The following is a 14,100-nucleotide window of genomic DNA, read 5'->3' on the forward strand; positions in this document are numbered from 1 at the left end:
CATCCGTCTTGACGCCTGTCCAACAAACCATCAGAGTAAATCAATTCTTCGCTCGTCCCGTTTGTCAGTCTTTCTGTCTCTGACTGTTTGTTTGTTCACTTTATCACCGTGTCAGCCTCTCTGTCACTTTATTCTTCTTTCATCTATTCATTCATCCAGTCTGTCCATTTGGAGCTCCACATTTGGTTTCACTGTGATTCCACCACATGTTCTGGGATGTTGACACCTGCAGATGTCCATTTTCTCTCAACCCTTTCCTGCTTTTACTGAGTTCATTTGGGCTGTCTGAAAAGATGGATTGTCTCCTCCTTAGCCCCAGTTTGCCCTGTGCTGCCAGGTGAACCATTTTGGGTGAGACTTTTTTTCAATCACACAGCACCCATGTATTAATAATCCTTTAATCTCTTTTAAACTTTTAGCCAATTTAGCCATTTCGTGACATGAGACATCATCCACTCTTAGTCTGGTACTCCGTCAATACAGGTTGTTAATGGATTTTATTCGATAGATTCCAAATTCTTAAAATAAATAAAATATGACTGATTAATCATATAAATCAGTGGTTTACATTTAGACCTCATACATACAAGTACAAACTGCCTAATTAAGGTAATTCTCATTCTCAAAGTATCTACAGAATATGACAATTTTACCTTGGAGTTATCAACAGCATAAAAGTCATATAGTTTATCTAATTTAACTAAAATTTTCTGTCAACATTGATTTACTTCCCCTCTCCCACTTTCTCCGCTACTGCCTGTGTGCACTGAATGAATAAGAGGAATAATGTATATAACATTCTCTGTGGGGAGTTAAGGAGTAATCAGCCAGTGATCTCAGTGGGGAGAGTACACGGAAAAGTGAATCCACTCTCTCTAATTGGTCTCAACTCAAACGCTCTGCCAGACACACACACACACACACACACACACACACACACACACACACACACACACACACACACACACTCGTCCTCAGTGAGGGCGTCTCCTGCACTAATGTTTTTCATTTGAAATGCACTGAAAGTCACTGGCATGCATGACCTCTGACAAAAACATACAGAGCCTGGCTACATGCCTTATATGTGATGATACTGATACATCACTGTGAAACTCATTTTTAACCGTGCCTTTTTACATCAGCTGATAAAGCCCCTGTGTAATGTAGGATTCAACAGGTTTCTTTTGTTCTGTAGGTTTCTTCTGTACGACAGTTCTCTGCTCAATCTTAGTTTGCTATATTGAACCAATCCTCCAACGAAGAAACTCTTATTTTTACAACTTTAGCCCAGCTGCAACCGGGCTCCCAAGAATTACTTAGTAGCTATTAAATAATTCAACACTTCAATATAAGCTATTCATTTAACAACTATAGACATCATCAAAACTACAAAACATGTATGAATATTGTGCCAGTATTGGGGTGGGGTGCACAGGCAATAAACACACTCAACAATATACAGGATACAATATTTGTGCACAAGTTATATGCTGACACACATGCACAGGGATTTATATTTGAACACATACATACTCATTCATTTGTCCGCTATAAGCACATGGTGCTGGACTAGTCATAGAGACACACACACACACACAGAAATATACACACACATAAATACAGGCATTACGATCCAAACCGTCCGTCACAGAAACACACACACATGGGTGCTTGTGTACACATGTACTCATTAACCACAGGAATCAGGGCTACGCCGGTGGAGTGTATTTAAAGGAGATTGCAGGCATGCAGTTATTGGACTTGGCCTAATTGATAAACCCATTAGTAACACTTGTTCAGATAACATGGGAGGAATCTCAGTCTGCTCACAGTCACTCCAAATGGGTTCACTTAGGCTTAGAGTGCAGCACATTAAGAGAAGATTACAGAGCGATGCAGAGCGTCTTACCAGTCCATGCCTCGCTACTGCAAGATTAATAGAGACGAACTATGGACAGAGACGGAGAGAACACTGGACTCTGACACTCCACAGGGTGGGGACAATCTGTGTGTGTGTGTGTGTGTGTGTGTGAGTCTGCATGAGTGTTTGTATGTTTTTTTGTAACTGTGTGCATCTATATGTGTTTTTGTGCAGTTATGATGCAGTGGGTCATACACCACCTTATGAATATGTGTACATGCATGTGTGTGGGCACGTTTTTGCTTCCACTGTGTGTGTTTGTCTCTACATGTAGGCTTTTCTGTGCTTCTCTGTAAATGTACAACCACGTGCGTGTTGGTTTTTCTGCCTTTCAACTAAAGCTGCAGTGTGCCTCTGCAGAAGATTTTAACGCGAAGTGTCCAAGCAGAAGATGTGCCTCCTGGGATGAAACAGTGGGGTTTAAACTGCTGCTTGTCTTGTACCAACACATTATACCCTGCTGACTAACAAGCTTGACTGTTAGTGATATCTCCTTCAGTTTCTGTTAAAATAAAAAGAGATGAACAAGAAAATTGGACATGCTGAGCTTCAGTGAAGCAAGCATTAGGCAAAATGTAAATGCATCAATCTCTTCAGGCAGCAAATATGTCCATGATACACGATGGAGTGAAGACTATTACTGATGTTTGAGTCGAAGCTGATGATGGCTCATATTTGGTGCTACACCACATGTTTAAATCAGATCTTTTCAAGCCACAAAATTACAAATATTCAGAGATGAAGTGATCCAGCTTTTCTTCTCTGATATTTCCGACCTAAACTCAAGATACTGATCCAGTACCAGCTCTTTTCTTCAAAATGTGAAATCTATAAACCTCTCTGTGTCTAACTAATTAAGATCTGTGTGAGCTAACATGAGACAGTAACTTCAGGTCAGTACGTAACTTTAAGTAAGGACGCACGTAAGAATAAACATGTTTTAGGCTTGTGCACATTTCATTTGCATTTCTTAAAGAAGAGTATTGGACATCATGTTTTTTGATACTGTATTGATTCTCAGAACACTGTTGATTTTAAACTAATAGTTTACATGCGAAGATTAATGGCTTTGGTTCATTTTGTGTTTTGTTTAAACTCCTGACAGCTACATAGCAAAGGTTGTAATCTATTTTCAGCCACATGACTCTTCCACTCCAACATAACAACATATCCCCAACCTAAACACAAAGAATGCAAGCCTGTAGAAGAGTCATAAAGGGCGAACTGCTAGCATTGACAGATTCCCTAAACTTAGATTTAAAAAATCGCAATATATGACCTTGCTTACAGTATCACAATATATTGAATTGTAACCACTGTATCCTGATACGTATAGTATTGCCAGATTCTTACCAATACACAGCCCTTTGCCACACACTGTTCCTGCTGTATGACTCTGGGTGTTGGGGGCAGATAGAGACTTAAAGGCGCTGTATGTAAGAATGTGGCCAAAACGGTTACTGCACTCAAATTCAAAATACTGCCGCAAGTCGTGTCCCACAAATTCAAAACATAAACATGATTTGCGGACTGTAAAAATGTTTTTTAAATGCGAATATTCTGGCTGTTGTTGTCGGTGAGATCAGTATGTTATATTAACATTATTCCGATTATTCGATATTCTCTGTGACATATTAGCATGATTTTATGACTATTTGCTTTAGATTTCTTACATATAGCTCCTTTAACAAACAGCACTGAGTTTCAGCTCTACAAAAAGTCTTCTGTCATCTTAATTACATGTTGCTACACCTCTTCACCAAACAACTTCGCCTGTGCGTGACTCAGTGTTTGTTTTTCCAGACAAAAATCAAACTTCTAAACCATGTAGCTCCCACAGTAGTGTTTTTAAAAGATGTCTTAAAAAGTTTGTTACTTAGAAGATGTAATATTAGTCCTATTTCACGGACGGTCTATCAAGCTTTTTCAAACGAAGTTTCAAAATAAATTCTGCACAAAAAGTGCAGGAAATATATATTAACTTATGAAAGCAATTGAACAGTGGAACAGAAAATTGTATTTGATGTTGATTGGGGACGTGTGACCAATACCCTATGCACTTAATGAGGTCGGTGTAGGCGCTGATCCCAATCCGATGACACTATCCTTCCAAGAAAAATGACAGTATCAGTAATTTAAATGACACAGCCCTTTAGGCTGAAGACTTATGACGTGAGCAAAGGAGGAAGTCAGGTGACCTTATAGAGCAACAATCCATGTAGGGACTGTTCTATAAGGTCTCTCTATAAGGTCTTTTTTAGCCCTGTCTCACTCCAAAGTTGTCGAAATATGGCACTTAGGCAGTGACTTGCGGTCTCAGAAACTGACGAAAAAACGCGTCCTTTAACAATCGGCATATGCAGCTGTTTGCCGTTATAGTTTAACGCCACCCAGCAGCATCAGGGGGAAACAAGGACAAAAGTTAAGGCGGCAAAAGTCCAAGTGGGGCGGATGGGTCCAACAAACACGGAAGGTCACCTGAAAGAGCGGTGCCCTTTAAGATCATAAAGCCAAACCCTATTCTTTTTTTACTTAACCTAACCACGTGCTTTTGTTGCCTAAACCCAAATATCAATTTGCATTGTTGTACCGACATACTGCATTTATTTTGAAAAAGACTGTATGTAAATGTTACATTTCCTGTGAAAACTAAAGTGTATCTTGAAAGGAAGAGAACCTGACACAGTGTCACAGAATGTCAATAACCAATGCACCAAGGGTACCTTTCACATTTTATGTGTATGTTTTTTTGTTACCATGACCACAATTGCTCTTTAACACTTAACCACACAATTGTTATTGTAACCATGACGCTGAAGGTACCCTAGCCTTAATTAAGTTGTAATTTGAACCCAAACCATCCCTGACAACATTACACCAAACCTCACCCATAATGTTGTCAAATCAAAGGACACATTTATTGTTCAGCAATGATTTTTAACACTTTTTTGGCTCTGAAAATGCTTTTATGTGTTGTTCTAAAGGACAGTTGCAAACCAACTCATTCTCACTCTGACCTCGTCATGTATCGACATTTGGTCATGGACTTTCCATGTAGACATATAACGTGCAAGGTACCCTGGTTGCTTTGGTTATTGATATTCTGGGATGCCATGTCAACTTCAGCCTAGACTCACAAGTCAGTCTTTAGACGCTTTGCTTAACTAAAGACTGATGTCTTTCTCCCTGATTTTGTGTTTAGATGGGCAGATACAGTTTCAGAGTTTAAAAAAACTCCCTACGTTGCAGAACCAATAGTAAATCCGCAGGGTGGTCCTTAAGTGGCTCGCTGAACTCTTGTGCTCGTAAACATAGTCCGACTAGAAACACGTGTAGTGGTACAAAATGGCTTTTGTCCTGCGTTAAAAGTTTTAAACAAAGTCGCTGTAAGTCCTTCATTTCCACAATCTTGTGGACTGAGCACACGTTTCACAAAACGGAGTTAAATCTCTCGGCATCCATTTTCAAGCTCCTTGCGGACGAGAAAAGGGGGGGGCGCACATTTCCAGGAGGGCGTGTCCTTTTCAAAAATGCAAGAGGCATTGCTTTGTTGCCGGCCGTTTTCTCCGGTGAAAGGAGTGTCCCCAGACTATCAGAAGGCGGAGATCTCTGATTGTCTGGTGGCGAGACTAACTTCAGCCTGTCACTTGCATTGTCTGTTTTCCGTTTTCACAGGAAATATACCATTTACCATTTACAGTCTCTTTCAAAATGACTTTTTTCCACTTCAACAACAAACAAACACGTTTGGGTTTACACATCAAAAGCACATGGTTGGGCATGTAGTTGGGTTTTGGAGAAAAGAACAGGGTTTGGCTTTACAATGTTACGGGAAGCGAACACTGGCCTCCTGGGTGAAAGTCGGTAGTTGTTGGATTCCTTCTACAAACTGATAATACTTACAATGCTACAGTAATACTCTGATACTTACAGTAAGGACTGTAAGACAGAGAAATTGTGATATTCAGTCCAGTTGTCCCATTCTAATCACTTTGAAATAGTACTGATTAAGAATTAAATAAACGCGATCAAATCAGCAGAACCTTACACGAAACTAGAAGTAGATGACACTGACTGGATATGTGTTTTGCAAAAGGCAATTACTGGAAAACTGCCTGATCCTATGTCACCCACTGTGATCTTTTGTTACTTCTTAGAGCATTTGCAAACATACAATATATTGTATTCAAAAGAATTATGTGGCTTGTGCTCCCTGCAGAATTTCTTTTTCAATGGTTGTTTACCAGAAAAAAAATGTTGAGTGTGATGCTTCTAAATGATCAGGAGCTGACAGTGTTTTCCTCTGAGTCCTGATCTCTCTCTCTCTTTCTTCACCCCTCCATCTTTCTGTCCCCTCGATTGCCCATCTTTTGCGTTCTCTCCCCTGGGCTGGACACTTTGTCCTTGCGCTCCCCGTCTCCTCCTCCTTCTCCTCGTCCTCCTCCTCCTCTCTGCCTGGGCCTCGTGTGAGTGATAAATTATTCGTGGGCATGCTCTGAGGGCCCAGGGCTGCTCATTCCTGCACACAGAGGACTAGCATTGATCCGGCCTGTGGTTCAACTTAATTGGAAACCCAGTTACACCAGCTACAGACACACTCCGACACACACAAACACAGTGCACACACACACAAATGTGCACGAACGTGCACTTTCAGACATGCCATCTACTGTAAAGCTGCATTAATACACACACATATGCACCATTGTACAGTAATACACCCGTGTATAGGTGCGAGGATATTACAAATGTCAACATAATTATGCAACATACACACAGACACACGTAATCCCCACATGCATCCATGCAATGTGGAGTGTTACAGCATTAACACCTGCCTTAGTACCAGCTACAGTATGTATGTTTCATGATTTTACATTGCACATATATAAACTACACTCCATAATACAGTTGCATACACATTTCCCTTTCACAGCTTTTGTATACACACACAAACACACACACACTCCAACATTAAAAATTAGAAATTCACCGAAGTGCATGATCTGACACACAGGGACGAGTAGATAGACACAAACCTCTACATACACACACGCGCGCGCGCACACACACACACGCACACTTTATAGTCACTAAGCCTGCATTCTAAGCAGCACTAAAGAGGAGTAACAGTCCACAGTGGAGCAATATGGAGGCCCAGGGTTATCGATTGGACTGAGACACTGACTATCATACAGCTAATAGATTACATCAGACACATCGGAGCAGCCCAGTCAATGAGGCCTGATCCTATTAACTGGGGATTTGTAAACAGTTGTGTGCTCACTGTGACGGCTGCTGTGCTGCTTTGTGAGCCTTGGCGAGGGGAAGAAGGCTGTAAGGGTCTGGAGGAGGCTCATATATCGTTGCGCTTTGCCCCAGCCCTGTGAGCTGCAGCTCAGTCGTGATCATGGGTGTGCTGGACAGCATGCTGTCGTTTGATTGTCTTTGAAACTGTGATGTCAGTTCTATTTCTTCTGTTGCTGTCTATTCTTTGGAGGTTTAAAGTTAAGTTGTAGTGTGTAGTGTTTCTTGCATGCATGACTTGAATGTTTGTCATATGTCAGTTTTCAGTTACTTTAGGTTTTGTTTATAAGTAACCTAACGGCCCCAGGAAGAAATCAGTCCAGTGTTTCTTAAGGTGTGTTTTATGTTTGACCTGACCAGCATTTAAAACAGCCCAATTGGGAAATCGATTCATTTTAAGTCTGCACAACTCTTTCACATTGACTTCACCTCAGGTAAACTTTGACTTGTGATTCACCGTAGCAGACCATCTTCACATCGCTGAACTTCGCACAGGTGTTACTAATACCATTAATGTTGGCTGTGTTCTGTTAAAGTGTTCCAGTAAGCCATGACAGTGTGACAGTGAGGCAGAATGAAAAATACCAGGACCCCGAAACTGCTAAATGGAATTAAGCACACATGCTTCTCCTACTGTGACAAGCCAGAATGTCTCCCATTTAAAAGGCCCATTGAAAACTGAAGAGTCCAAAAATGGAAAAGCTATCATTTGCACCATCCACTTTTATATAACCCTCCACTGCTGGAGTACCTGCTCCACAAAAGAGCCATGGTTTGAGTTATCTTGAATAAACTCTGTTAACTTACTGTATAGCCTGTTCAGCCACCAAGATCACAAGCTTGGAGTTTGGAAAGCTACTGTAGCTGGCTCACAGTAGCATGTTCCTGGCTAGCTAGCACGTTAGCTCGCCAGCCACAGTACAGCTGTTCACCAATTACAGCTTTGGTACCCTAGAATTTGTATTTTAAAAATAATGAAAAAGGTTGATGTTAAATAAAATCACAAGTAATGTGTCATAAATAATTAGGGGGGTTTCTATATAGAAACAACAACTAGGGTTGGAAAACTCAGCCAGAAATAATGTGAGTAAGATGGAAATATAAAGGCTATTTGCTCAGGCTGTATTTATCATGTCATATCCAGATAGAAACAAACCTTTTATTACAGCATAAGAAGACATAATCTGTCAACAGTGTGGGGTCCAGGCAAACTTGGGTTTTAAAGCTAACAACTAGTGTATAAAAATATTTTTTTTACAATAAAGCATAAATGGAAAGAGATTATTCAAACCTCTAGAAGAACAAGTTATAAACTTTGTACTTTTTAGGCTACTGTCTGCTGGTTAACTGAATTATCATAAAAAATATCAAATATGTTCACTCCAGTGCTAAATTATTTATTTAATTTATTCCTTTGTATTTGTTTTGATTAATTGTTTTGTTGTTATTATCAAAGTGTTGTTGGTGTTGGCTATTGAAAATCAATTGTATGTGATGTCAGACCATCTTTTCTTTTATTATTAATTGTTCAAGTAGGGGGCAGGCACATATAAGAATCTTTTTTCTTCTCGCTGCTCCTTTCCAATCATGGAGGTGTTGATTTGAAAATGTAGAGTGCATGTGCAAATTCTGTTGTCCACTTTCATGTGAGGAACAAACAAATAAACTAAACTAAACTAAAATATAAAACTTACATGAAAGCATGTAGTCCTTTCGCTCAGATGTTGCAGTCGTGTTGGCAGTAGTGTGGGCTGCACATGTGATGCACTGTGCACGCAGAAGGTTGTAATTTTATTGAATTCCTGGTTAATGGGATGCTGGCAAATTATCTGTACATGTGATTAAAGAGTGTGTGGCTGAATGCAGTCCATGTAGTAGTTCAATTAACCCGTTTTTATATGCATCTTCTCTCATAATAAGTACATTATAAAATGTTTCTATGTTGAAATTGTACTTGTATTTAACTTAACTTATGTTAAATTTTTTGCAGACATTTTTCTGCAACCCTAGCATCAACTAACCCTGAAAATCATCTTCAATGATCCCTTGCTTTAGTCCGTATTCTTCCACTTGAGCTGCATATCAGATTTCATAAATGGTGATTTTTGCTTTCTTGCAGCCAAACCAAAACCCACAGGAGGAGAGAACACATGGTCTAGCATTCATACAAAGAGGTAGTGCAAAGAAAAAAGTGCCACCTCTCTGTGAAAGAAACCTCACAAGTTAACAGCTCAGTTCATCTTAAGTCCATTACAGCATAAGCAATACTTCTGTCTAACCAGCACTATGGTGGATGCTGGTCGTGGGGTTTTCAGATTAATTTCGTAGCCTAAACCTATTCACATGTCCCTTCAGGGGCTGTGCAGCAAAGAGGAGTGAAAACATTGAGGGAGAGAGAGAGAGATAGCAGTGAACTGGGTTCTCAGCCAGCAGTGTGTTTTTAAGAGCAAAACGACTTTTCCAAAATAAATAGATCTGTGTCGCGGACTGCTAGGAGAGAGAAAAGCCCTCGGTTCAATAATTAATTCCCGAGTCGAGGGTTTTGGAGAGCCGCTGATTGGGCTGATTCTTTTTTTTTATTCTGTTATGATACAAAGGAGGCCGTTTGAAGTAATTTGTCCCAGAGAGAGCGGCTTGGAATACCATACATGCTTTGATTTAGCAAAGCAAATTTAATTTTGTTTGCTTTATGCAAACCAGCCGGGGCCGCGGGGGTTTCTCTGATTCCACCAGAGGGGTGATGGTGGTGGTGGTGCTGATGATGGAGGTGGGGGAGTGCACATAACAGAATCACGCTGCTGCCGCTAATATATAATACAGAACGCACACTCATACACACAGACGCATGCAGCGAGCAGCAACAGTTCAAAAGTACAAAGCCTATTCCCCCCCTACACACACACACACACACACACACACACACATATACTCCAATCCCTTTGAAATCAAAGCTTAAAATAATTGTTTGTGCGTTGTGTTTTGTTTCATTCTATCCGTCTATTATTAGTGTTACTGGTATTATTCCTATCATGTTGTTTTAGCTGCCTGCTCTCGCTGCTTGCCGGGGTTTTGTTTTATGCTGCTAATGAAAGCTTCTCTCCTCGCTTTTGTTCTGCTTCGTTTTTTCCAATACGTGAATGGAATACATCTGTTTATATCTGTGCCTGATATTTCCTGAGATGTCTAACACTCAACAGCACAACAATGAAGAGGCTACTTGTGATTTAGTTGTTTCCAAGGCCTTTTCTTCACATCTTTGTGTAGACATAGGGTAAAACTACAAAGATATACCTTAACCTGGCTGAGAAGACATGCATGATTTATTGCAGTTATGTCATTAACGATGGGAAAAATTAGGTCTAATTATGTGGCACACCTTTAATTACCTTCGTTCTGTTCTTCTGTACTGGAGACACCACTGTCCGTGTATGGATGTTACACAAACAGTGGAGGAACTTCTTCTCAGAAAGAGAAAAGGCTATTCAGAATGGGTGGCCAAGCGGTTTTTCTTATACTCCATTCAACTCATTTTCTTAGGGAACAATAATGAGTGGATAAAGCAGAAAAACCCAATTTCCTTTATGCTTTTTATATCCTGAAAAAGCCCTCGTTGACGGCCCTTTGGTCTTTTGTTATAGAAAACTGAGCTAATATCCTCCAGCTCTCGGCGCAGTTTAAAGGTCTTAATTGGATTCCATTAGTATATTGCTTGACATGACACTTGAGTCCGCTCTATTAGAATTCCCCTGCCTGGGATTAAAAAGAAGACTTTTTCTGCATTCGACTCTCTAGGCTCTTTTGTTAAAGTCTCAAATATTCTTTGTTGGATTCACAGTTTTTTAGTGACACCATTATTAAAACCGTAAGCTTGACTTAAACAGGTACTTTTATGTCTAGAGGACCTGCTGTAAAAGGTATGGCAGTGTCTCACCGCAGCAGTTTATGTATCAATAAACCTACGCATTAATACAGTATGAGCATTACATTGGTGCCTGATAGAATGTGCTGTAAGCTCCATAAAACAGTCCTCCAGCCTCTTTCAGCACAAGACTGGAGCCCATGTTGAGCTCCCTGCAGGTTTCTTTTCAGAGTATCAAGCAGAGTTGAAGTGTTTCCTCTGTGGTATCAGTCGGTGTAGAACACGGGCCGAAGGAAGGGTGTATTTGATGATATTCTGTTTCATGTCTCTTGCCCCAGTCCCGAGCTGACGTGGAGGGATGTTCAGCATCTGATCGCTAAGACAGCAAAGATCCCCGACCCCAAAGAGCCTGGGTGGAGCATCAACGGAGCAGGATACCATGTTCACCATAGGTATTGTGACTCATCCATGCAAACATTTAATGGTTTTGAACACAAATGTGTTATTGCCATCAGGGTTACATTTAAGTCTAGCATACTACCAGCACTGACTCCCCTGGGGTAGAGCAGATGCCCCATGTACAAAGGCACTAACCTTGCCGCAGCGGCCGCGGGTTTACTTCCGGCACATGGCCCTTTGCTGCATATTATCCTATCTTTCTCCCCCTTTCACACTTGATCTGTCCTATCCAAAAAAAATCACACCCCTTTACACCTTGCATTAAAATGTGTTGCAGGTGATCAGATTGAACTCAGATAGTGCTTGACCACATGAAAATACAGGTGCAAATACACCCAAATACGTTGAGGAAGGATTGTGATCATATCGTCCAAACACCTCCTGCAGGTGGTCAGGGATGCATTGTGGCCATATTGAACTTGGGTGTAAATGCCACTGCATTAGTGGTACCGGTTAGACTGTGTTTGGTTGTTTGAACTAGACAGATCATTGATCTCAATGGGATCTCAATGTGGACACTGGGACACATTTATAACACATGTACATATAATCAGGTTAAATCATATCTAGATACAATTTGCATGCAAGACTCATTTTAATGCAAGGTGTAAAGGGGGTCATTCTGCCCACTTTTTAAATGAGGCTTCTTTGTAAATGGATGTAATAATCATTTAATTTACATATCAGTAGCTTTGTTCTTTATAAAAAGTGAACTACCATGCTTGGCTGAAACACTTGATTACTTGTTGCTATGGCTGTCTAGCAACATGTGCCAATCAGGTTTGGTTGTGTCTCTTTAAAGCAGTAGTTCTAACATTTTGGCGAGGATGCTTATTTGCTTTTTTTGCCAAGAGTTACTTTAGATAAGAATATTGGTATCAGTCTTTACAGTAAATATAAAGCTACAGCAGCTGCTTAGCTTAGCTTAGCCTAGCTTAGCATAAGGACTGGCAAACGGGTGAAACAGCTGGACTGGCTCTGTCCAAAAGTGACAAAATCAACCTGCCAGCACCTCTAATAATTGTTATATATTATATGTTTAATAAATATAAAAATCAAAGTGTAAAAATGACAAGTTGTGGTTTTACGGTTATTTGTGTGCCAGATTATTTTCTTGGCCAGGAGCAGTAACTTCCTGACCACAGTCAGGTTGCCAGGCAACCAGCGAATACTTCAGGAAGTTACTGCTCCCTGCCAAGAAATAGTCTGGCACATAACCCCCTGTAAAGCCATAGTATGCCAGGCTAGCTGCACCCTCCTTGTTCCAGTCTTTTTGCTAAGCTAAGCAACCTTCTTATCTGTAACTCTTGTCATTAACAAGTTACTGGATCACACTAACTGATTTATGGTGACTCTTAACTATTGTTCTTTCAAACCAAGTATCAGATCAACAACCTCTAAAAAAGGGGATACTATCTAGTAGGTGATACTAAGAACGATACAGAAAGCTGCACCAGTGTTGTATGGTGCATGACACGGCTGTGAGTGTGAACATATTTCCACGTCTGTGTAATATGTCAAAGACCCCCTAAAGATATTTCCACATATGGGCAGATGTATGATTGAATAGTTAAACTGTGTATGGTTGTGGTTATGAAATGTATGATTACAGTAATTATCCCTATATGGTCTCTAACTGTGATAATTTCAGGTAAATTAAATGGCGTAAAATTCATTTATTCCTGCATAAACCATAGTAAGTGGCCTGAAGGTTTCTTTTTGAGCCTCTGTGACACAGAACTGCATGTTTAAGATAATATATTTAATTTAAAGTAAGGTTTAGCTGCAAGTCATAGATTTATGTATTAAACTCAGGTGTTACTTATTATAAGTGTACTCGTAAATGGTCCACGATGGATCACGCAATGTCCGCTTCCACTTGTTCACTGCTGTATTTGACACACGCACACACACCACTTTAATGTGCACACACACCTGCACGCTCTCCTCATATAAAGCGCTTCAACCACAAAAAGCAGCTGTTTTATGACAGCTGAGACAGGTGATCTTGTCCAGGGAGGAGTGTCATTGTAATCCTCTAATGTTATTATCACACCCACGGCGTGTCTGAGTGTCCGTACCTGCTCTGATTTATATAGACAGAGGCTGGAGGAAATGGAGCTTCTCCCTCTGACTGTATGAAGCATGAATCTGGGAGGGAGAGAGAGAGTGAGCCCCGTCCTCCTCCAGACATCATATAAACGCTTTTACAATGCTTTTACAATGTCAGCCGGGCGATGACATATCGGTAATCAGTCATAGCGTTTGTGATGTTTTTCCTCTGCTCTCTGTCTCACTCACCTTAGAATTTCCTCTCCTCGCGCTGGCTCTAACTCACTGCCCTCACCTCTCTTTGTGGTTTGTTTTCCCGTCCTTCCTCTCCCCTTCTTTTCCCTTTTCTGGCTATTATTCCCTCTCACTGCCTTCCTGTTCCTCTCTTCCATCCCCTCTTTCGCAGCATGTCGTGTCATAAAATAGATTGTAATTACTGTGTTGCTGTGAGAAGAATGGATTAATTAAAATATAATGATGCCGATCACACCAGCGGGCGTCT

General features: G+C 40.6%; 1 protein-coding gene across 1 annotated transcript in view; it reads left to right on the forward strand.

Moving 5' to 3' along the window:
- Nucleotides 1-14,100, forward strand: part of LOC126392328 (proprotein convertase subtilisin/kexin type 4-like) — a 227,053-nt gene that overhangs the window by 142,321 nt on the left and 70,632 nt on the right. The window contains 1 exon segment of the mRNA XM_050047662.1: nt 11,426-11,539. Coding sequence (XP_049903619.1) covers nt 11,426-11,539 — 114 coding nt within the window.

The sequence above is a fragment of the Epinephelus moara genome, chromosome 6, assembly GCF_006386435.1.
Source record: "Epinephelus moara isolate mb chromosome 6, YSFRI_EMoa_1.0, whole genome shotgun sequence".
Lineage (NCBI taxonomy): Eukaryota > Metazoa > Chordata > Actinopteri > Perciformes > Serranidae > Epinephelus > Epinephelus moara.